General features: G+C 38.1%; 2 protein-coding genes across 4 annotated transcripts in view; one reads left to right on the top strand and one right to left on the bottom strand.

The window, feature by feature from the left end:
- LOC139938511 (uncharacterized) overlaps positions 1-1,429 on the bottom strand; it is a 43,323-nt gene extending 41,894 nt beyond the window's left edge. For 2 of the 3 annotated variants that reach the window (XM_071934078.1, XM_071934077.1), the window contains exons 1-2: positions 904-1,429; positions 90-182 (exon numbers count right to left, since the gene is read on the bottom strand). The gene's annotated coding sequence lies outside the window, so the exon portion shown is untranslated. The remainder of the gene's footprint in view (positions 1-89; positions 183-903) is intronic. The other variant, XM_071934076.1, reaches the window with a different exon arrangement.
- A 597-nt stretch (positions 1,430-2,026) lies between these two features.
- On the top strand, positions 2,027-21,261 carry LOC139938727 (uncharacterized). The gene is made up of 11 exons (XM_071934345.1): positions 2,027-2,749; positions 5,033-5,178; positions 5,675-5,719; positions 6,443-6,552; positions 7,358-7,899; positions 8,521-9,027; positions 16,149-16,297; positions 17,098-17,142; positions 17,698-17,807; positions 18,893-19,431; positions 19,704-21,261. The coding sequence occupies exons 1-11, from the start codon at positions 2,692-2,694 to the stop codon at positions 20,258-20,260; spliced, it is 2,808 nt and encodes a 935-aa protein (XP_071790446.1). The 5' UTR covers positions 2,027-2,691; the 3' UTR covers positions 20,261-21,261.
- The last annotated feature ends 951 nt before the right edge of the window (positions 21,262-22,212 follow it).

The following is a 22,212-nucleotide window of genomic DNA, read 5'->3' on the forward strand; positions in this document are numbered from 1 at the left end:
CTAATTTTATTTGTGTCACCAAAACACTGATTAGTTTAATTTTCTCTTCATCTTGGAATCATTCTATTGGACAAATTTATTAAATTTACCTATTTTCAGTCTTTAAAGTAGTGAGATCTAAACAGCCAGTATATTTTGAGTGGCTCTTTCCTCCTTGAAAAAAAGGCCTCATCCATCCTCTCCTTTAGTACAAAACAGAACAAAGCCTTTGAACTGAAACTTGCACATTAAAAATTATAATTTTTAATTAGTCTTGATTGTTTTCTCTTTAATTAATAGACAGTTAAATGAAAACTGTTCAAACATAATTATTTCAATTACATGTGTAAGCATAGGCCTATAAAGAAGTGTACTTTATTAAAAGTCTTATAGTTCTTGAGTGTCATAATCTATGAGTCTAACAAAAACAATAGCATACACAGTACTACCATACTACAGTACGTATACAGAGTTCTATTCTGTTCTATTCTGTTTTTGTTTTGTTTTTGGTTTTACTGCGCCTTGAACACCCAGCAGGGTGGATATGTGCGCATTACAAGTCTTATTATTATTATTATTATTATTAGATTTGACAGTTCAGCAGGCGCAGGTTTTGGGGCGTTTTTTGTGGGTTTTTTTTGGCTATTTCAAGTTTCTAATAAGTAGCATTTAGCAAGATACACACCACACACACTGTAACATTTGTTTGCTATTTAAAGTATCTAATAACTAGAATTTAGCAAGATACACACCACACACACTGTAACAGTGTGACATTCAAACCAAGAAAGGAATACATACAATCTTTGTACAGATAAACATCTGTGCCACTTGGCCATGGTACGGTACGCTACAGTGGGCTATAACAGTCAGTATGTAAACAGTGTAACATCTGTACACAACTAAAATCTGAAGTCAACTCACCTTTTTCGGATTATAAACCGCCGTTCAAGGCATGTTCCTTACGTTGACGTTTCAGCAAACTTGGCCGTCTTCATCTTCATATCCTCTCACAAGTTGCCCCCTCTTCTCGGCCCCAATTACATGATGAAAATGTGAGGTTTTACGACTTTTATGATACTATTTTGCGCAAGCTCTCGACCGGCCGTACTGTTTTACGCATGTGCGCTTGCTGTGTGTTGTGCGTACGAGCGAGTACCCAGTTTAGACTAGCCAGACTAGTCCGGCCAACGTGATAGACTAATAACAAGAGAGAGGGCGGCATACAAAAAATTGCTGCAACCTTTTGCTCGGATTTGTTTAAAGTTGTTGTGTGATTTTCTATCGTATGCCCACTTGCCTTTGAAGCGGCTATTTCGTTGAGCAACGTTTAGTACAATGATTGAGCTACTTTACTACGCGAAACTGTCTTTCATCTGGTGCAAAAAAAAAAACCAAAACAAAACAAAAAACACAAATTGCATATTATGACGTCATTAGAGCAGGGCGCCCTCGTCGCGAAAAGGTCAAAAGGAGTTTGCTCATGTGCGCCGCGCGTACAAATCTGTGCATTTTGTTTACCTCTGCTTGATGACGTCGGCTATATAACAACGCCCTCTCCCGAACAGTAGTCATGAAAACAACTGGTTGTTTATAATATATATAGTCAGTCTGCCTTTAACTTGTTTGTTGTATGTTGGGTGTTGTTTTTGCCCTCGTCTCTTTTTTTTTTTTTTTTTTTTTATTTATTTATTTATTTATTTATATTTTTTTTTTTGGGGGGGTGTTTGTTTGTTTGTTTGTTTGTTTGTTTGTTTGTTTGTTTGTTTGTTTGTTTGTTTGTTTGTGTGTTTGTTTGTCTGTTCGTTTGTTTGTTTGTTTGGTTGTCTGTTCGTTTGTTTGTTTGTTTGTTTGTTTGGGTTTATTCGTTCGTAGGGATGGGGGCGTGGCTCGTGAAATGTTAATGCAACACCAATAATAATACAATATGCCGATACAACATTAATTGGGGTTTGCCAACCGCCATTTCAATGCCGAAACAATGTTCACTTTCCTTTTCCATTTTCTCTGTATAAAAAAAATAATACACATGAAATATGGTCTACAACGTTTCAACAAATCGAAAGGGCTTAAAAGGGAGTCCATCGGATACCCCACTGCACTTTAAAAACCTAAAGTTCAAACGTTGACCCTTGTTTGTGTCAGCCTGACCAGATATGGATCACGCCCCTCTCTACGACTCAATAATTCCGGATTAATTCTGACCGGAAGTTTTTAGAGTGTACAACAAAACAACTTCGAAATTAAAAGCTGCATAGAAGGTTGAAGAGACGATAGTCGATGGAATTCCGAAAACAATTTCATCAAGGCAAACAAATATGAGCTGGTAGGTATTAAAGTACGGGTCACAAAGTACTTAAACCGCACGTCTAGGTGACAATTATCACAGCGTTTTGTAAGAGTGTGTACTTGGAACTCGTCATTCGGCATATCAGCCTGCAAGCAAGTGCTTCTTTCACAAGCCACACGTCATCCGTTGGAGACTGCAAATGCTGACTTTTGCTTTATTTAGTTATGTACTTTCAATGTTTCAAACAAGCGAAATTCAAGTTTGAATCAAGTCCTGATATTGAACATTCGTTGAGCGTGACGAGTTTTCATGTGAGACTTTAAGACAACAGTGAACGTGGAAACTTACCATTGGAGAAGCTTGCATCTTGCTGGATCTATTGTTGCTGTGATGACTCTTTACTCACAATTGTTGTAAGCATAATGAGACACTTTTGCTTCGGTTTGTTCCTGTATCTGCTAGTATGCACACTTCCAACGGGTAAGTAGGCTAATCTGCAATAAAAGTAAAGAATTATCATTTAAATAAATAAATAATACACAATATGTATCTACCGTTCACGAAAAGCATTGGGGGGGGGGGGGGCGGGACTTAAATATTTTATTTAAAAAATAAAAAAATTTCAGTCCTTAATGTGTAAAACGCTGAAATTCGTTTTTCTTTTTATACTGGAAAAAGATAGATTTGAACTTAAACGGCGATTCGAGAAAGACACAATCTGTATTTAAAGGTAGTGGACACTATTGGTAATTAGTCAAAATAATTATTAGCATAAAACCTTTCTTGGTAACGAGTAATGGGGAGAGTTTGGTACTATAAAACATTGTGAGAAACGGCTCCCTCTGAAGTGGAGTAGTTTTCGAGAAACAAGTAATTTTCCACGAATTTGATTTCGAGACCTCAAGTTTAGAATTTGAGGTCCCGAAATCAAGGCATCTGAAAGCACACAACTTCGTGTGACAAAGGTGGTTTGTTCTATAATAGTTATCTCGCAACTCCGACGACCAATCAAGCTCAAATTTTCACAGGTTTGTTATTTGATGCATATGTTGGGATACAGCAAGTGAGAAGACTGGTCTTTGACAATTACCAATAGTGTCCAATGGCTTTAACTAGTCTATTAATTAAGTTAAAAAAAAAATACAAATATATTTCACAAATCCTTTGTGGCATTAATTACCTCAAGTTCACCAGCCATGTGCAAACAATATTCAATTAATATTCACGTCAATACATAGGCCATGTCCATAAAATTCTAACGCGAAACTTTGTCTCTCTTTTGTTTTGAAAAAATAACTGTCCGTCAACATTCGTTTAAAAATAATATAAAAAATACATAAACAGATTAATTTAACAAATTCAATTTAAAAAGAGCCAATTCGGCGAAAATCGGGCAGTGCAAGTTTAATGAAAAGTGTATTTAATTATTGATTTATTTCTTTTGTTTACCCAGGGTGAGCCAAATCAGTAATAATAACTGGTTTCCATTCAGGCCCTGCACATTTACATTGTTAAGAACAAACAAATATAATTTACATTATCAAAAAGTAAACATAAAATCACATTATAAAATTACGATATAAAAGTTGCAAACGTTTTTTGTAGTTTTCAAAATGTATGTGTGCTTGGATCTAGTGCTTTTTTAAATGAATGTGCAATGTTTTTTTTGAAGTGTACATTTTTAATATTTTACCTTAAGATCACTTCTGTGTTATTAATATTAGCTGGGATCCATGGGAGATCAGTGAGTTTTTCTTACCGAATGGATTTCCCAGGATAATCAAGAAATAAATAAATAAATAAAATCAACTCCTCGACAATAATTCGAGTGTAACTTAGAATTAAATTTGAAAAACGAACAATGAAATGAGTTATCTCTCAACAATAAACTGTGGTAGTAATGTTGGAAGCGCTTTGAGGTAGACATGGTTGATGAAGTGCTACATAAACCCGATTATTATTGTTATTTTAGGCTGTTATAAGCCTCAAGAGAAAACAATACTGGTACCGTTAGGTTTCACTACACTGTTTGTTATCGCTTACGTTTTATTGTTCTTAATTTATTCAACCTCTTCATCGTTCTTGTTTGTCGGTAATAAAAAAATACCATTCAAGGTTACATGAATCGCGTGAGCTTTCGAGACGTTTCCAGTTTTGTATTTCACTATTCTGAAATCAAGTTGCCAAAGGAATAAAATAAAAAATACCACTTAAGTTACACGAATCGTGCGTGCAGTGGATACGTTTCCAATTTTGTATTTCACTATTCTGAAATCAAGTTGCCAAAGGAATAAAATAAAAAATACCACTTAAGTTACACGAATCGTGCGTGCAGTGGATACGTTTCCAATTTTGTATTTCATTCTTCTTAAATCAAGTTGTAAAAAAATTAAAAAAAATAAAAAAATAAAAACTATTACAAATACATTAATATTTCACTTAATCATTTCGTGAACCTAATTTTAATTAACTCTAGCACACCAGCCATGTATAAACAATTCTCAATTACACATTACATAGGCCTATGTGTTGTGCCCTGTCTATGGAATAATGTTGCACACATTTGTGTCTGTCTTTCGTTTTGAAAAATTACTGTCCGTCAACATTCGTTAAAGAAACTAAAAACACACATAATAATATGTTAATTTCGAGACTTCTGAAGAATATTGTTAAAAACTTTACAACAAAATTATAATAATTATATATCTTTGTTTATAGGAACTATAATATAACGTAATTCACTTATTTTGTTTAATTTCAAAGGCACCGAGTCGAAGATGAGCAACCGGTCAGCTCTCTTAGATAACCTGTTGGATGAGTACGGCCCACCCTCTCTAAGACCTGTTCACAATTACTCCACGAAAGTCACCATACAATTCCGTCTCCTTATTACCCAAGTCATCGAGCTGGTAACGTTCCTTAAGATATTTTATTATTAATATCAGTTAAATAAATGATAATAACTGTGTTTGTAAAGCGCCAAAACGCCAAAAGGATACAAGGCGCTGAATAAAGAGGGGGAAAGGACAGAACAAAGACAAAAACGACCACCTATGACGAAGGAAAAGAGTGGGTTTTTAGAGCATATTTGAAGATTGTGACACTGTTGGGAGAAAGGCATAATAAGTTTTCCCGGTAAATTTTAGCAAAATTCAGTCAATAATTTAACATCTGGTTCATCAAAATTTGCTAGAAATTTGATACTCCTTCATTAGCATGCAACAGTTTAAAAAATAGTAATTGTTGCATTCAGTGATCAAATAAAGATGGTTCAAATCAATAAAATAAAAGAAACTGGATAATAAGTAGGAAATCAAGAAAGTAAGTTGAGAGTTTTTAATGTGAAGATGCAGGACCAATTGTTTGTTTTCACTTAATCGCTCCCTTTTAATGTGTTCTTTGCAGAATGAAAAAGATCAAACAATACAGATAAGTGGATGGCTTGCACAGGTAGGTACACTCTGGTGGGGGACTCCGGTATTTAAGCCATGAATAAGATCACTGCAATGGTAAAATTGAAACCATGGGCGTAGAGAACGAAAAGAGACTCAATAGGTGTTAAATTCACACCAAAGCAATTGTGTTGACAGAAATTAGTTGACAGAAATTAGTTTTTAACATCATAATTATAGTGTAAATTTAAGTTTTCTACCCAGTATCATTATGTGATAACACCCATGCCTCAATAACACCCCAATTTTGGCAGCGACGGTATATAATTTACTACATCAGCAATTAGAGCAGATAAAGTTAACGTTAACCAAATTGGAGGGTGAGCAATGATCGCTTTCCACCTGCATTCTTACTATTGTTTAATCAAGATTTTTTTATTTTTGCAACAATGAGGTTCTCCAAATGAATAGCCATCTTGTACTTTGTTTACTATTGTTTGTGCCACCTAATTGTCTATTTTGATTGATAACGTCCATCACCTGTGGTATTTGTGGTGAATTGGTGTTGAAGTTATGGTGTCTCATAACTCCACATCAAAAGAAAACCAAAAGTAATGACGACTTATCAAGAAGTCATTTAAAGTCTTGGCATGCCCAAATGCGGTCACATTATTGGTCAATCAAAATAATCTCTTCAAATCACTATTACGACCTTTTGTTTATTGGGTGTTTGTTTGTTTGTTTGTCTGTTTGTTATTTTTTATATACAATTTACTTCCAGGTATGGGAGGATGAGTTCCTGACTTGGAATCCTGCTGAACATAATAATGTGACAAGATTGTTTGTTTACACTTCCAAAATTTGGGTGCCAGATATCACGCTATATAAAAAGTAAGTTACTCCTACTCTTCCTCTGTACAGTCACTGTAGTACAATACGAAAGTGTAAGACCACCAGGGCCCAATTTCATAGAGCTGCTTAAGCACAAAATTTTGCTTAAGCAAAAACATCCTTGCTGAGTAAAATCAGATTAACGGCCAAGACTCCATTCAATTGTTATGCTAAGTAAACAACAGCTAAATACCAGTCACAAGCAATGTATATGGCATGAATTTTTGGCCAGTAACATGTGTAAAACAAGCGAGCTATTTTCGTGCTTAAGCATTTTTTTGGCTAAAGCAGCTCTATGAAATTGGCCCCTGGGCTAGTCACTCCCTTCATAGGGTAACCCCATCAGGGTCAAAGCACTGTTCTCAATGGGGCAGTGTACGAGAAAAAGCCACACACACAGAATAAGGGAGAACCAAACATGATCGAACAAATCCCATATAAGCAACAGCAACAATCTATACCACCAGGAACAAAATCAGAGAAAACGAAGCAACAACAAACCCATAAAGTTATTGGTGGTATAGCGCCACTATGTCTTTCTATAATTATATAATCTATATATTTATGCAAGTAACGTGTCTTTTTGTGTAACCTTTAGTTAATAGATCGGGCTGCAAATTTTCGTACGTCTTTTTTTTCGGTCCGGTGATTACACTACAGGGGTTCAATTTTTTTATTTTCTTCGTATTTCAAAATTTGATTTATTTCACAAACCTTTTAAAGAGGATGAACGAATATAAGGTATGAAAGCACGGCTGTTGATTTACGAAAACGTGCCAACGAAACCTTCTGTCATTTTTTCTAGTGTGGACATAAACTTCGAGAGTTACAAGGATATCAACGCCAAAGTGAGCTACACTGGTTTGGTCGACTGGAGTACACCAGTTATCCTCAAATGCACTTGCAACATCGACGCTCGACTGTATCCGTTCGACGTCCAGGTTTGCGAGTTGAAGTTCAGCGCATGGGCGTATGACGGTGCCGAATTAGATCTCGTTCAAGCCGTAGGAGCGGTTTCTACGCAGAACCAGTTCCGTGATGACAGTGTGTGGGAACTCATCAAGGTGGATGTGATCCGCAGAGAGGTGTTATATCCTTGCTGTTCAACCCCCTTTCCTGATCTTGGGTACTTCATTCATCTCCGGAGACGGTCTCTTTTCCACGTCTTGAACATCATTATACCATGCCTGCTGCTGTCTGTCCTGAACCTGATGGTGTTTGTTCTGCCCCCCGAGTCCGGTGAGAAGATTCAGCTCGGGATGACCAACTTGCTAGCTCTTGTACTCTTCCAGCAGCTCATCACTGACAACCTGCCACCAACGTCCGCAGACAAATCTCCTATAATAAGTAAGTACGAACTTCCAACCATTTCTCATCTTGCATTATCACTTTTAACTTGACATTTTCCGTGCCGGTGTCCCAGGGAAATCTGTCCGCCGGGGATTCTGTCCCCGTATGGAAAATCAACGATGGGCGAAATGAAGACGAGTCAAAAGAGGGCGCTATCAAAATCAGTTTGTGCACGGTTTGCCGTATAACGCACTTAATCTCTGGGGGACAGAATCCCCTGCCACACCGTTACCGTATCTGCAAATTCAGACACGGCCCGACTCCCAAAAGCGGTAGAATGTTGGTACGGAGGTGTGTTCCGTGTCGTGCAATTGGGGGGTAACTACCGAAAAATGGCAACAACACAAGAATGCATACTGCAATATCAGCATGTTGTGATTTTGCGCGAAGGCTGGTACGCCGGTCAGCAGTCTTGATTTTGTGCACTGTGCCGTATTGACAGTCCCATCACTATGATACAGTATAAACATTTGAGTAGAAGCTCATCAGCCCATCCCCAGAGGTCTAGGAAGAAACTGGTCACGGGGGCCGAGCAAAACATAATTCTTGTAAAAAAAGGTTGCTGTCACTGTATTCTGTATTTTCCTAACCAATAACTTCACATTTTTTTGTCTGCAGCTTTCTACTTTACTCCAATGATTGTCCTTGCTTGCACTTCAATCATATGCACCGTGCTAGTACTCAAGCTGTTCTACCACAACGACCGACGCCCAGTGCCACGCTGGCTTCATCACACCACTTTCAAGCTTTCTCGTGCCGTTCTCTACAAGCTAAAATCCCGCCGTTTTAATGAACTGTCTGGAGCATCAGAGCAGCGGTTACCACGAGCGTCTGGTGATGAGTCTGAAGGTAGTGACGATGTCATCGAGACAAGCAACGGCAATAATACACGCTGTCGTGCCTGTACGGCCCGGCACTCCCGTAAAGACGGGCCTTTGGGTAGCGATACAGCCGTAGACATCAAAGTGACCGGGAGCCTGCCAGGTCTTAAGGATAAGGGGACACATTTTGGGGACAGTGACCTAGATTGGAAGGATGTAGCCTTGGTTATTGACCGGGTCGCACTTGCCTTGTCAGTCATTGTCACGATATCCTCACTTATCCTTACTGTTGTTCTCTTCCTTTTGGGATAACAAAATAAAAACAAAATCTCTAAAAAAAAGACCCGGGTTCCAAATCCCAGGGGGCTTGACCACATTATGGATCAAGTTGACCCAGACAGTGGGTTAAAATGGGATTCAACTCAGATCCCATCCGTTGCCACGGATCAGGGTCAGGATCCGGAAGTTGTTTAGAGCGTAACAAACCAAGTTATCTCGTGTACAAAATGAGTAAACATACATGCGAACAAGACACTGTCGCAAAACTCAAATTAACCCAGTTGCGGGTGGGGCTTGATCAATGTCTTTAAGCTGACCAAGAGAAGTAGTAGATATTGTGATTTTGACTGATATTTTACCGGTTTGACACAGTTTCGGGTCAGTTTGACATAGATTCCGGGTCAAAACATTACCAAAGCATGTTTTTATGTTTCCTTCCATGGTGGCATTATAGTTTACATATATTTGGTCGTTGATGAGGAACAGCGAAGTTGTAAACTATTCTCTTACAAAAATGTAAGCAAACATTTATCCCTGAAAATAATTTGCTGTGTGATAATGTATCTCGCGAGCATGGGCAAACTATTATACTGATATTTTATAACCTTCGAGTATCTTTTGCACTGTATAATGTATAGTTAATAATACAAATTACTGTTAATATATTTTACAAAGATTAATGTTCAAGTATTTGTTTGTTGCAGTACCCGCTGCTGCTAAAATAAAGGATTTGAACTGCCTCTAGCTACCGGGCAATATCAGTGGTCTAGTTGGTATGACACTGCTCTTGAATTGCAAAGGTCGTGGGTTCGAACTCCACCCGAGTAGTATGTCTGAGATTCTTTTCTCACATAATTTGGGATTACAGAGCTTACACACCTCGGTGTATATGGGTAAAACCAAAATTATATTTATTATTATTTGAAAGGCTTTATGGTGTAACTTTCTGAGTCAAATTAATTTATAACGGATGTTGTAATCATTACCATACTAAGTATTGCTTTCTATCGTGAAAGAAGAAAAAACGGTATAATTTTTTTTAATTGATATGTCATCCAATAACATTAAATGATAATTTTTTTTATTAAAGCTAAAATCAACGCCGATTGTTTACATGAACATAATAATAAACAACGTCTTCCAAGTGCTTTCTTTTTGCGTTGACATCAACACATTTTTGTTTGCCTAATTCCACCGAGACAACCTTTTAGGATTTAAATGATAACACTAATTACTTTTAGGACGATAGAAAAAAAATGCACCTGATCAAACTCACTACAGACCTTGTGCACGGACGTCATTCCCCCACCCTCTTAGAAGTAAAACAATGGTCAAACATTTGAAAGTGCACATGATACGCGCAGGTAACGGGATGGGCCAATAAGCAATGGTTATTTTGACCTCTACAGAGAGTTGCAACCTAGAGATTCCATACCTTCCACCCAGGTAATAGTTTTAAAAAATCGACCCCGCCGTAGCACAGAAGTCTCCCGAATTCCGAAAAATCTACTCCACGGTAGTAGAATCAAAGCAAGGCAAATTCTCAAAAGAACACAACCTAACAGCAATTGTATTACACATTACCGCAAACCAAAATTTGGTACTCAACGATGCAATTCCTCAAATCCAAAAGCTTTATAAAAAATACTCAGCTAAAAGTGTATGTAGCGCCCTCTCTCGAAACCCTACAAACAAGTGTGGTGTGAAAACAAATGAATCAGAGGAGGCAACTGTGATGTGTATTGGAACAGATCAGGCTTGATACGATGCCACAAAATAATCTGTAGACAAATTCTGAAAGATCAACAGAGGCATAAAGTCTGACGTGTAATGATGGTGCGTTGTGCGAGTAATTACACCTGGGCCTGCCTGATGGTACTAGCCTCCCTGTTTCTCGGTAAGTAGAGAGTCTTTCCACATGGGAATACACTCTTATTTACAAACACTGATTGAATTACTAGTATGAAGTTCGTATTTGTACGAAAGCTCACGATGAGGCATTTGGGGTTTAACCAGGGTTTAATTCACAATAATATTTGTCCAGCCCCGAATGGAAAACACCTCAGAATATCATGGAGCAGAAAAGAAAAATCAAACCAAACTTGAGATTTTGAAGACCGAGGATCATTGTAAAAGAGTCTTGAATACGTTTTACTTAATTTCATGCCTTAAAACAAAAACAAAAAATCCTAAAATGTACTAATAATAAACATTGTCAATACAGACTTGTTTATGCACATCCACCATGTTGTGTGTTCAAGGCGCAGTAAAACAAAAACAAAACATACTATTATGTCAATCTCAAAACATATTGCTTTTACATTCTGATGGCTGAATCATCGGAGTGTGGATTGTGTAAGGCACTTCACTATAATTGCTTCTCTTCACGTAGGTGTATAAGTGGGAACCTGCGAGGGATGGTACCAGTACTATGTTAAATTAACCACTTGGCGCCAATGTAAGCAGCTTTGGGTTTCATGCTCCCCATATGGAGTTCAGGATGATAATTTTGCAAAGTGCCTTGATCTAAACTACTACCCGACCGGCTATAGAAGAACCAAGCAAGAATTTATTTTGCTATTATTAGTTTTTCAAAGTGATATGACTGGCAGAGAGTTGGAGTGTTGTAGGCTGCAGATTACATGGACCAACGTAGTTTTAATTGAACATGTATCTTCCTGAGAGGAACACTGTATGCATATATTGAGCGTGTTCATTTCCTGGAGAAATGACGATTGTCCTTGCGCATGGAAAATGCAGTAAGAAGGGAAGGTGATATTAATATACGCAGCTCTTCTAAACAACGAAGCGTGTGTTATGTTGTGTATATGGTCAGAAGAGCTGTGCTCGAAGTGTTATAAGACCCATTGTTTTAAGAGCTATCTTGAGCGAAAGGTTTTCAGCGGGGAATGCTACTTAAACCTCTTTGTAATGTGTTTGTTTGTCATTTAATGTAGTTTTGGTATGCATGTACTCTTTGTATTTTTCGTTATAATCGATCAAAAATATAGGACCCGACCTCAAGTTTTTTTTTTAACTAGAAACACTACTGTCGTTGACGGCGTGTGTCAAAATGAAAATACTACGTCACGTGTGGGATGGTGCTTTTTTATATCTCGATACCTTAGGCCTACCTTGCTTGTGGACACAATTGTCCAGGCCAGGACTCGAACCCACACACTGCTGATCATGATTACCAGAGCTTCAGTCCAGTGAGCTTGTCGGTTCGGCTAGACACGCCACAATCAAGACTTACCCGTAGCTATTTTGTTCGCATGAGAGGCAAGGCCAGTGTGCGGTCGCCTAAAAGAAAAACACAAAAAGCGAAATTGATGAAACTGAAACCATTTAAAAATTCTATGATTTCCCTTCTTCTGTACGGCTTCATTATTTTGTTTAACATATCAATCAAACGAACATAGTGACATCCAATATACAATTATTTTGTGTCTCTTTTCACGTATTGCTGAGTCATATTATACTCTAGATTGAAATTTTGTATAAATAACAATGTTTTTTAATGGGACTTGAGGCATTACATGTGATGTATCATCGTGTGTTTTGCGATATAGCAAATTATAAAATCTTCTCCGCATTAGAAGTAGAATATACAAGTTCTGTAGAGAACATCCTGGAAGAAGATACACACATGGAGTTCCCGCAAACTAAAGAATGTTTAAACATGCCTTCTAAAAGGCAGTGTACACTATTGGTAATTACTCAAAATAATTATTACCATAAAACCTCACTTGGTAACGAGTAACGGGGAGAGGTTGATAGTATAAAACATTGTGAGACACAGCTCCCTCTGAAGTGACATAGTTTTCGAGAAAGAAGTAATTTTCCACGATTGCTATTTCGAGACCTCAAGATTAGAATTTGAGGTCCCGAAATCAAGCATCTAAAGGCACACAACTTTGTGTGACAAGGGTGTTTTTTCTTTCATAGTTAGCTCGCAACTCCGACGACAGATCAAGCTCAAATTTCCACAGGTTTGTTATTTTATGCATGTTGATATACACTTAGTGAGAAGACTGGTCTTTTACAATTACCTATGAGTCCACTGTCTTTAAGCTTTAGAAATAATATGTATGTTTCGTCTCTCTGTCTGTCTATCTAGCTGTGTATATCTATATATCTGTCTATCTATCTGTCTATCTAGCTGTCTGTCCAAAGATAATAATAAATCATAGTACATTTAGGAAAATCTTCTCCGCATCATAGAAGTAGAATATACAAGTTCTCAAGAGAACATCCTGGAAGGAGATACACACATGGAGTTACCGCGAACTAAAATATGTTAAACATGGCCTTTTTAAGTTTGGTAAATAATATGTTTCGTCTATCTGTATCTGTCTATCTAGCTATCTACATCTATCTATCTTCATGTTTGTCTATCCATCTAGCTGTCTGTCTGAAGATAATTCTAAATCATATGAACATTTGGGATGAACAATTTTCGGTTCATTTACTAATTACTGCACGACAGTAATGGAAAGCTTTTAAAAAAAATGGTTGTCACTTAATCAACTATTCTATGTACCCTGTTCTATAATTCATGCTACTTCGCCGTGAGCATACTTCACTGGAGCAAATCAATTGCGCGTCGGTCGAGTATTAACAATTTGCATCTGGAATTGGCAATAACATGAGATGAGATTTGTGTATATGCCCGGCAGTCAACGATAACCATGCAAAGAGAAGGAACTTGTCATTCGGCGTGGGGAAAATAAGTCACTTGTCATCCGCGTGCAAATCCATGTAAATTCTAATAAGCTCGGAGAACCTACGTTAAGTGCTCGTTGCGAAAGCAGAAACAGAGTTACCTTAAAGACACTGGACACTTTAGGTAATTGTCAAAGACTAGTCTTCTCACTTTATTGGTGTATCTCAACATATGCATAGAATAACAAACCTGTGAAAATTTGAGCTCTAGCGGTCGTTGAAGTTGCAAGATAATAATGAAAGAAAAAACACCCTTGTCACACGAAGTTGCGTGCTTTCAGACGCTTGATTTCGAGACCTTAAATTCTAAATTATGAGGTCTCGAAATCAAATTCGTGGAAAATATTACTTCTTTCTCGAAAACTACGTCACTTCAGAGGGAGCCGTTTCTCACAATGTTGTATACTATCAACCTCTCCCCATTACTCGTTACCAAGAAAGGCGTCATGGTAATCATTATTTTGAGTAATTACCAATAGTGTCCACTGCCTTTAAGTGGTTAACATATGACCAACGTAATTGTTTTGGCAGAAATATAGGGGTTGTTTTAACACAATGGTTGTAAACGTTGATATATACTTCGCTGGTTTCATTTAATGTGACAACACTCATTGTAAATGTTAACGCCCAGTTTTTGCATGCACAGTCCATTTCTGTAAAGGCAGATAAACCATTAACCGTAAGAAGAATTGCCACTATCTATCTACTCTATATCAGTTTCAAACCACTCTTGATAACTTTACTATAATAAGTGCAAAATTATTTGTTACACATATGTTTTTGTTGGTACTGTTTTTATTTATATATTTCTTCGGTTCAAATCATTTTCAATGCACGCGAAAATCACCTGAGCAGACGAACTGCAGTATGCAAATAACCACAAGCTTGCATATAAAATTTAATGCTGATATTTGAAAGTGACATACTACAATGATTATGCAATTATAGTGCGCCAAAATAATCTCAAAAGATATTCAAGGGAGAACAGCAGACGAATGAAATACAAAATCACTGGAGGCCGATACTCATATTTATACACTTGGTTATAATTATATACAATGAGTAGGATAAATGGCGTTAGCTTTGATCCAAACCGGACATTGGTTACATAAACAGCTTAACCCATTATTTGGGTGAAGTAAATTTTGAATAAAAAGTCAGTGCCACGTGATCACACGTACACTTTAAAACTCCCGGGTCAACTGACCCGAACTCCGGGTCACTGAGGCCAGTAATTGGGACTTTGACTCTGATTATGCGTTAGTTTCGCACAACCTTCTCGGGTCAGTTTGATACAGATCAGGGTCAAACAGACCCAGACAATGGTGTGGTCGCTCTGCGTTCCAGATTTCTGGCCAATTCTGGCCTGAACGTTTCTATAGTGTACAGGAGTTTCTCGGTCAAAATTGAAATGGGTGCGGTTAATCCCTGCCTTTTTCCTTCTAATGAGATATCGACCCAAGGTTGATAAAACAAACTATTTGTTTGTACGTAACCTTCATCTCTATTTACTAGATGTAGGTCGACGCTACCTTATAATCATTTTGTTGTACACATGGATTACCGGTCAGTTTATGGTTGGGTCAAGATAATTGCTCCCATCATATGGATGGTCGAAATATTACGTTAATCAAGCGATGCAAAACAAATATTAAATGGTTTTGATTTTGCTTATTCCACTTTCCACTTGCGGGACTTCGCGCGGCCCAATTAATTCCAGGCTTGCTGTATTGCCAAATAATACACCACTTATTAGACAAACTGCTAAACAAAATTATAGTTGACAAAGCTGGATTTATTTTCCGAGCTGGGACTGCTCGTGTGTTAACAATGCTTTGGGGCAACACAGTTTATACAGTTTAGGGATGGAAAATATATAATTCAAATGAAGTTGGTAAATTGGATCTTCCTATATAGTTTTGTTTGAATGTTAAGATGTTTATTCTGACCAATTTTATGTAACATTTTAATAATAACGTTTTTTGTATTATAGATTTTTAAGATTAAGGGGATCGTGGAATAATATCCTTTGTTTGATGTAAGGTGTTTTTGTGTACTTCCCTTACCTACTCCTGGTCAAAATATTTTTATTGTTTGAAGTCTTATAACAACAAATACTAAGTCACATTAACTGTGCGGCAGTTCCACAAAATTGCTTCCATTATAATAATTGAAAGTGTTGAAAGTACTCATCTATTTCCACTTGCAATGTAAATTCCTTCCCATTTGTGACTGATTGATTTCTATACTTAAGTATTGTCCCAATTTCATAGAACTGTCTTTTAAAGAGAAATGTCAATTACTTAACAATTTCCTGTTCATCGTAAATGAGCAGGATACCAATCGAACGGTTCCAACAACCAGGTTACACTAATTGCACTTAAGCAGCTCAATAAATGTTGGTCTTTGGTTGTATTTTAGGGACACATCCGAGGAGATTGAGCAATCGGTCAGCCCTACTGCAAGAGTTGCTGTCTGAATACGGACCAACCAGCGTCAGACCAGTCTACAATGTCACGAAAACAACTACTGTCAAGTTTCGTCTCCTCATTACTCAACTCATTGAACTGGTGAGGAATACGATGTAGGCCTTTTAGAAGAATTTTATTTTTGCGAATGTAAGTTACAATATTACAACAACAGATATTTTGCCATTAATAGACACCAAAAATGTATCTTAAAGTCTATCCCGAGCGAGCCATCCCGGGGTTTAGGCCTATGGCTCATCATTAGGCCGTATAATTATCAGGTTTTTGGCATTAAATTACTGAGAATATCTTCCCCTTGGACAGTAGCTAGTCCATCGGAGGTGACTCCCCTGCTCTCACCGGTAAATGATTTGTACTCCTGGGTGGAGAGAAGCAATTATGACAATTAGTGTCTAGCTCAAGGAACCGAAAATGTTGCGACTGACCAGGCAATGATACGAACCCACATTCTGTATAATTATATACAGAACCCGAGTCCACCACTACAGCCCGGCCATGTACAGCGTGGTTGTTGCCTTTAAGCTGCCTTGATTGTTTCTAATTTGTCTACGTATCCAAGCGAATCCACCGAAACTCCCGTGTATACTGCAAACACAAAGTTGTGCGTACAAACAGTTACTACAATTGCCCGTAATACAGGAGTTGTCAAAATGGGAACTGTCTTTAGTGCTGCTCATATTTGACTGCCATTGACCGTAATTGCGGCTTCTGATACCTAAGCAGCGATTTCAAGGACTAAACAGACGGGAATCCGTTTTGTTTTCAAGTTTCTCTATATTTGTAACGCCTTAAACGATCTATTCTTTAATGCTAAATGCTATTATCAAAAGCAGCGCTTGGCTCATATTAATAATTGCTAATTCGTTTGTTCTGTCTTTCAGGACGAAAAGTATCAGACGATACAGATCAGCGGCTGGCTCACACAGGTACAAATTGCATAATGTAACAACAGTCGATTAGTTTCAATCATCATTAGTTGTAGAATAAATAATGTACACTGCACTTCCAAATCAGCCTGATTTGCATAATTGACACAGTTACTTCAATTATTTTGTTTAGTCAAATTCAACCCGTTAAAGCAACTGTCCATACCAAATTGATGTTTCTTCAGCTGTTAGGTTTGAATCTGATGAAAAGTGGAATCTGAATCTCGTAATATTAATATTATGCTAAGTTTTAACACGCTTATGTTTGTTCAGAAACCATGAGTATATTGGTATAGTGCGCTATATTAAGCACTGTATGTTCATGACATTTATAGTTAGACTGATACTGGAAATGGAAAGTAGATAATAAAATTCACTGTATAATGTCCAAATGCCCATTGGGAAAGTATACATTGGCTGTACAAACCTATGGGAATGTCAATTGTCCAATATTGAAGTGTATCAAAGTAGACATTCATTGTACAAACCTAAGTGAATGCCTAAAGTGCAATACCAAACTAACTTTACTGTCATGGTATTATCTTTTCCGGATAGTTTTGGGAGGACGAGTTTTTAACATGGGATCCAGACCAACACGATGGTGTAACTTCACTCTTCGTTCACACATCGAACATATGGCTACCGGACACTACCTTGTATAAAAAGTAAGTTCACATTATAACTGACAGGAACACTCCTTTAAGGAATACTTAAAAATTCTCCCGAGTCAGATTTGAACCGGATGATTCCGGGTCGAAGGGGGCCTGACCAATCTGGGTAAGGCTGATCTGGAAAGGTGTACTTATTATTAATCATTAATGTTTATTTGTCACAAGTAAACCCTAAACAGTGAAATGCATTTTGGTTTTTGATTTGAAGCCGGATTAATTTTGACCCATTTTGACCCATTTCTGGTTCATATTGACACATATTCCGTGTCATACTGACACATATTCCGTGTCATACTGACCCGGGCTCAACGGGACCCGGATTCGGGTCGATTCTGACCCGTAAGGTTGTATAGTGAAGGAAGCATGTAACAGCTTATTATACAATCATAACAGGAATAATAATGTCTGCAGTAAGTGCCCATTAATGAAAACAGTCAGCCTCTTGACTGAAGAGGACTTCCCGTTAAAGTTTGAATTGGCAAGGTTAACAGACACTTTAAAGACAGAGCCACGTTTTTCACGTTTATAACCAATCTTATGTTTAGATTCATGTGTTTGTTTAAATGCTACAAAACAATCGAGCAGGTATGAAGCTTAAAGTGGGTACAACATTTTTTGATAAACTCCAAACAGAGTTTGTACACACTGTTCACAAAGTTGCACATTATTATAATAAATACAGACGGTCCAATAGGGGAAAACTCCCTTTGAGTTATGTTTACTCGAAATACTATAGTTTTGAGAAATGCATAAAACAATTAGTATTAATCTCAAGAGACGAAAACTCAATATTCTAAAACAATAATTACATTTACCTCCTTTCTCACTGTTTCATCGTGAATAAAATGACCGATTAAACTTTAATTTCTTCTTTGCTGTCTTTGTCGGATCACATAAACGAGCGGATACTGGTCTCTGACAAGTATTAAAGTTGTTCATGTGCTTTAAAATCAAATGGATAAGAATTTATATACTTTTTGTTTACGATCTATGACGTCGAGTGTGCTTGTTCAAACACGTTTCTTGACATTTTTAAAACTGCCAGCTAAGCTGTTCGTTGTTCTGTTTTGTTATTTTAGTGTGGATCCTAAATTTGAGAGTTATAAGGACATTTCAGCGAGGGTTAACAGCACTGGGCACGTGAAGTGGAGCACTCCAGTCATCCTTAAGTGTACATGCCGTATCGACGCACGCCTCTTCCCGTTTGACATCCAAGTCTGCGAGCTGCGATTCAGCCCGTGGGCCTACGACGAGTCTGAGGTAGACCTCCAGGCGCAAGAGGCTCTCGCACTCCATGATCAATACCGGGACGACGGCGTCTGGGAACTCCTCAAGATCGAGGTGGTTCGACGAGAGATCACGTACGCGTGTTGCCTGGCTCCTTACCCGGAGCTCTCCTACTTCATACACCTGAGGAGGAGACCTCTATTCCACGTGTTGAACATTCTGCTTCCGTGTGTTCTGCTGTCTATTCTGAACCTGTTGGTGTTTGCATTGCCCCCTGAGTCTGGTGAGAAGATTCAGTTGGGAATGACCAACCTCCTGGCACTGGTGCTGTTTCAACAGTTGATCACTGATGCCTTGCCGCCCACGTCTGCCGCAGAGTCACCGCGAATAGGTAATGAACAATATCTAACGTAGGCTTTTGAGATATGGATGACACAGTAAGTTATACTTGACACCATTGGATTTGGGTAAATCTGTCTGTATACACCCAAACCAAACCGGTGCACTCCTTAAGTGTCCTATAACATCTCGAAAAGGCCAATTGAGCACTATCGACTCAGGGTCGGGGTGGGTCATGCAGTACTTTAACACTGATCTGTGTACTTTGTGTTGTTCTATAATACAGCTAAAAAAGTCCAATATTCCATTCTGCTTTTTATTTAGGTTTCTACTTTACTCCGATGATCATCATTGGCTGCACTTCGGTAATGTGCACCGTGCTTGTACTGAAACTATTCTACCATAACGACCGTCGCCCAATCCCGACCTGGCTGCGTAAATTCATCTCCAGAACAGCTCTAATCCTCTTCTACCGACTTCAAAGTCACAGTAAACCAGGGAGCCGCCATGTTAGTGAGTCAAGGAAACAGTCGGGTACCCGCATCGAAATGAATAGCGATTCTTCGTTGATGGAGAACAGCGAGACTGCTGAAAACAAGGCCAATGAAACCAACGCAGTCAGGAAACACGTTTGCAGCAACTGCCGGATGAGCGCACGGGAGAATGCTCCAACCGGCAACTTGTCAATTGACATACCACCGAGAGCTGACAAAACAGGACGGAGAGGGAAGATGAAGACCAGTGAGTTAACTTCAAAGGAGGTGATTCTAGACTGGAAGGATGTAGCGTTGGTTATTGACCGGGCCGCTATGGTTCTATCGGCCCTCGTTACAGCATGCGCAATTGGGACCACTGTTGTAATGATCGCTATTGGGGCGTAGTCAAGCCGTCTAAATTATGATAACCTTCTTCGTAGGTTTCTTGCTCAATATCGAGAAAAAATTGCTCATACACGGGTAAAAAGAAAACACCCACAGTAGGACAAATCTCACAATATATTGTCAACAAACATTGTCGATACATTTTTTCAACGGACTCAAAACACTCAACACTAGCAATTTGACTATCGAATCCTTGTAATTTGATTGGTGGATCTGTAACCCGCGTCACATATCGTCCAATGATATCTGGCTTTTTCAGCACTAGTTTCGCCTCGAAAACTAAAAGTAGTCCAGATTTCACTTCATGTTTTAGCAACAGTACATACATTCATGCAACATTGAATACAACATTGCAGCTATCATATATCATACCGTAAATAGTTGATGCACTCTGACTCGCACCCTCTCTCATGTAGAGAAAAGGAAAATCATTTTCTACACACAGCAGTGTTGTCCGTACATAAATTCTCACAAGGCTATTATAATAACATCAATTTGGATATAAATGTACATAATGCGAATACAATGTAGTGGTAACCAATAGCGACATTTCAATTAGCGTAGCAGACTTTTCTTAATTATTGATGGAACGTCACATCCAAGGTCTACACTCCCGTCAGAGTTGACCCCGATCAGAAATGCAAGGGGGCCTGACCAATTTGGGGTCAGGTTTGACCCTGTATATTGGTTATAAAAAGGGGGAAAAGTAGCTTGGATTCACTGTCATAGTTTAGCCCGAATTCCGGATCAAACTGACATAGAAATGGGTCAGGCTCCCTCAGGTATTTGGAACCGGGTCAATTCTGACTCTAAAGGTTTTGGATTGTAATACCTTTATGTCTTATGTGGTGATTTACACTTCCACTTAATATTTATCCACGTGTGACCACTAAACGTATGATAAAATATTTACGACTTAGTGTCTGTCATTCAGTATTAATTTCTTAATTTATTAGAGGGCGCTGCTCTCTGTAACGATGAACCATTGGCCTTTTGTGTCTCTCGCCTCTAATTTGTGTACCATCTTTGGGATTTCTTTAATATATAAGTTTTCAATATTTAAGTTTTGCCTAGTTTCAGCAACATATGGTATGAGGGCTTTTGTTTGTATTGTTGTTTTTGTTTGTGTTTTCGTGTGTGTACGTGTTTTTCTTCTTGTAGGGGGGGGGGGGGGAGTTCCAAGCGAGAACGCCATGAGGATCGGGAGTAGGCCTAATCGATTTTTTTCCCAAGAACTTTAAACCCACCCACGTTTAGCGCCATGAGAATCGGGAGTAGTTGATTTTGTTTTTGTTAAGAACTTTAAACGAGGTGAGTGCGGGTACCGACCAACCTCATCTCTGGTTGCAACATACGTAAACGGACACAAGAAAATGTTAGTCTCCAAAAGTTGCCTTCGGTGTATCATTTGCGACTAAACTGGTTGATAGACTGTTTGTTTCTAATAAATTCATAAATTCAGGCCAAATATTTTCGCACGAATACTCTCCAACTTTATAACAAGTTGACTTTCGGGTAAACATTTGTACACAATTTGTACGGGGTTATTATCAAAGTATAATCCTACTTTTTACAAAAACCTCAGAAATTATTGTCGAGCATTGAAATTTGTATGACTTGATGACTGTTGCAAGATCTAGACTGACCTTAAACTATACACACAAAAAAAATGCTCATGTACAACAAAAAGATATACTCTTTATCATGCGATTGCTTTCGTGGCTATTGACTTTAAGTTAATATACACAAGGTTTAAGAAATAAGAGACGTACAAGCTTTTATCGACGGGAGATGATTTCCCAATCCACAAATGGATGTTCACAGAAACCTCCCAAAATAGAATGAACAATAAAGATAAGTCTTATAGATTTAGGTTAATTTGATCAAAAGATGAACATAATCCACGATATTGTGTTCATTTATCTCTTAATTGAAAAGACATCTAAAACGGT

Source organism: Asterias amurensis, chromosome 6 (genome assembly GCF_032118995.1).
Source record: "Asterias amurensis chromosome 6, ASM3211899v1".
NCBI classification, from domain to species: domain Eukaryota; kingdom Metazoa; phylum Echinodermata; class Asteroidea; order Forcipulatida; family Asteriidae; genus Asterias; species Asterias amurensis.

Excerpts from the sequence above, each read along its gene's own strand:
- LOC139938727 (XM_071934345.1), top strand. The coding sequence starts at position 2,692 with ATGAGACACTTTTGCTTCGGTTTGTTCCTGTATCTGCTAGTATGCACA. Across the intron at positions 5,720-6,442 it reads TAAGTGGATGGCTTGCACAG|GTATGGGAGGATGAGTTCCT; the intron begins GTAGGTACACTC and ends ATTTACTTCCAG. Across the intron at positions 7,900-8,520 it reads AGACAAATCTCCTATAATAA|CTTTCTACTTTACTCCAATG; the intron begins GTAAGTACGAAC and ends TTTTGTCTGCAG.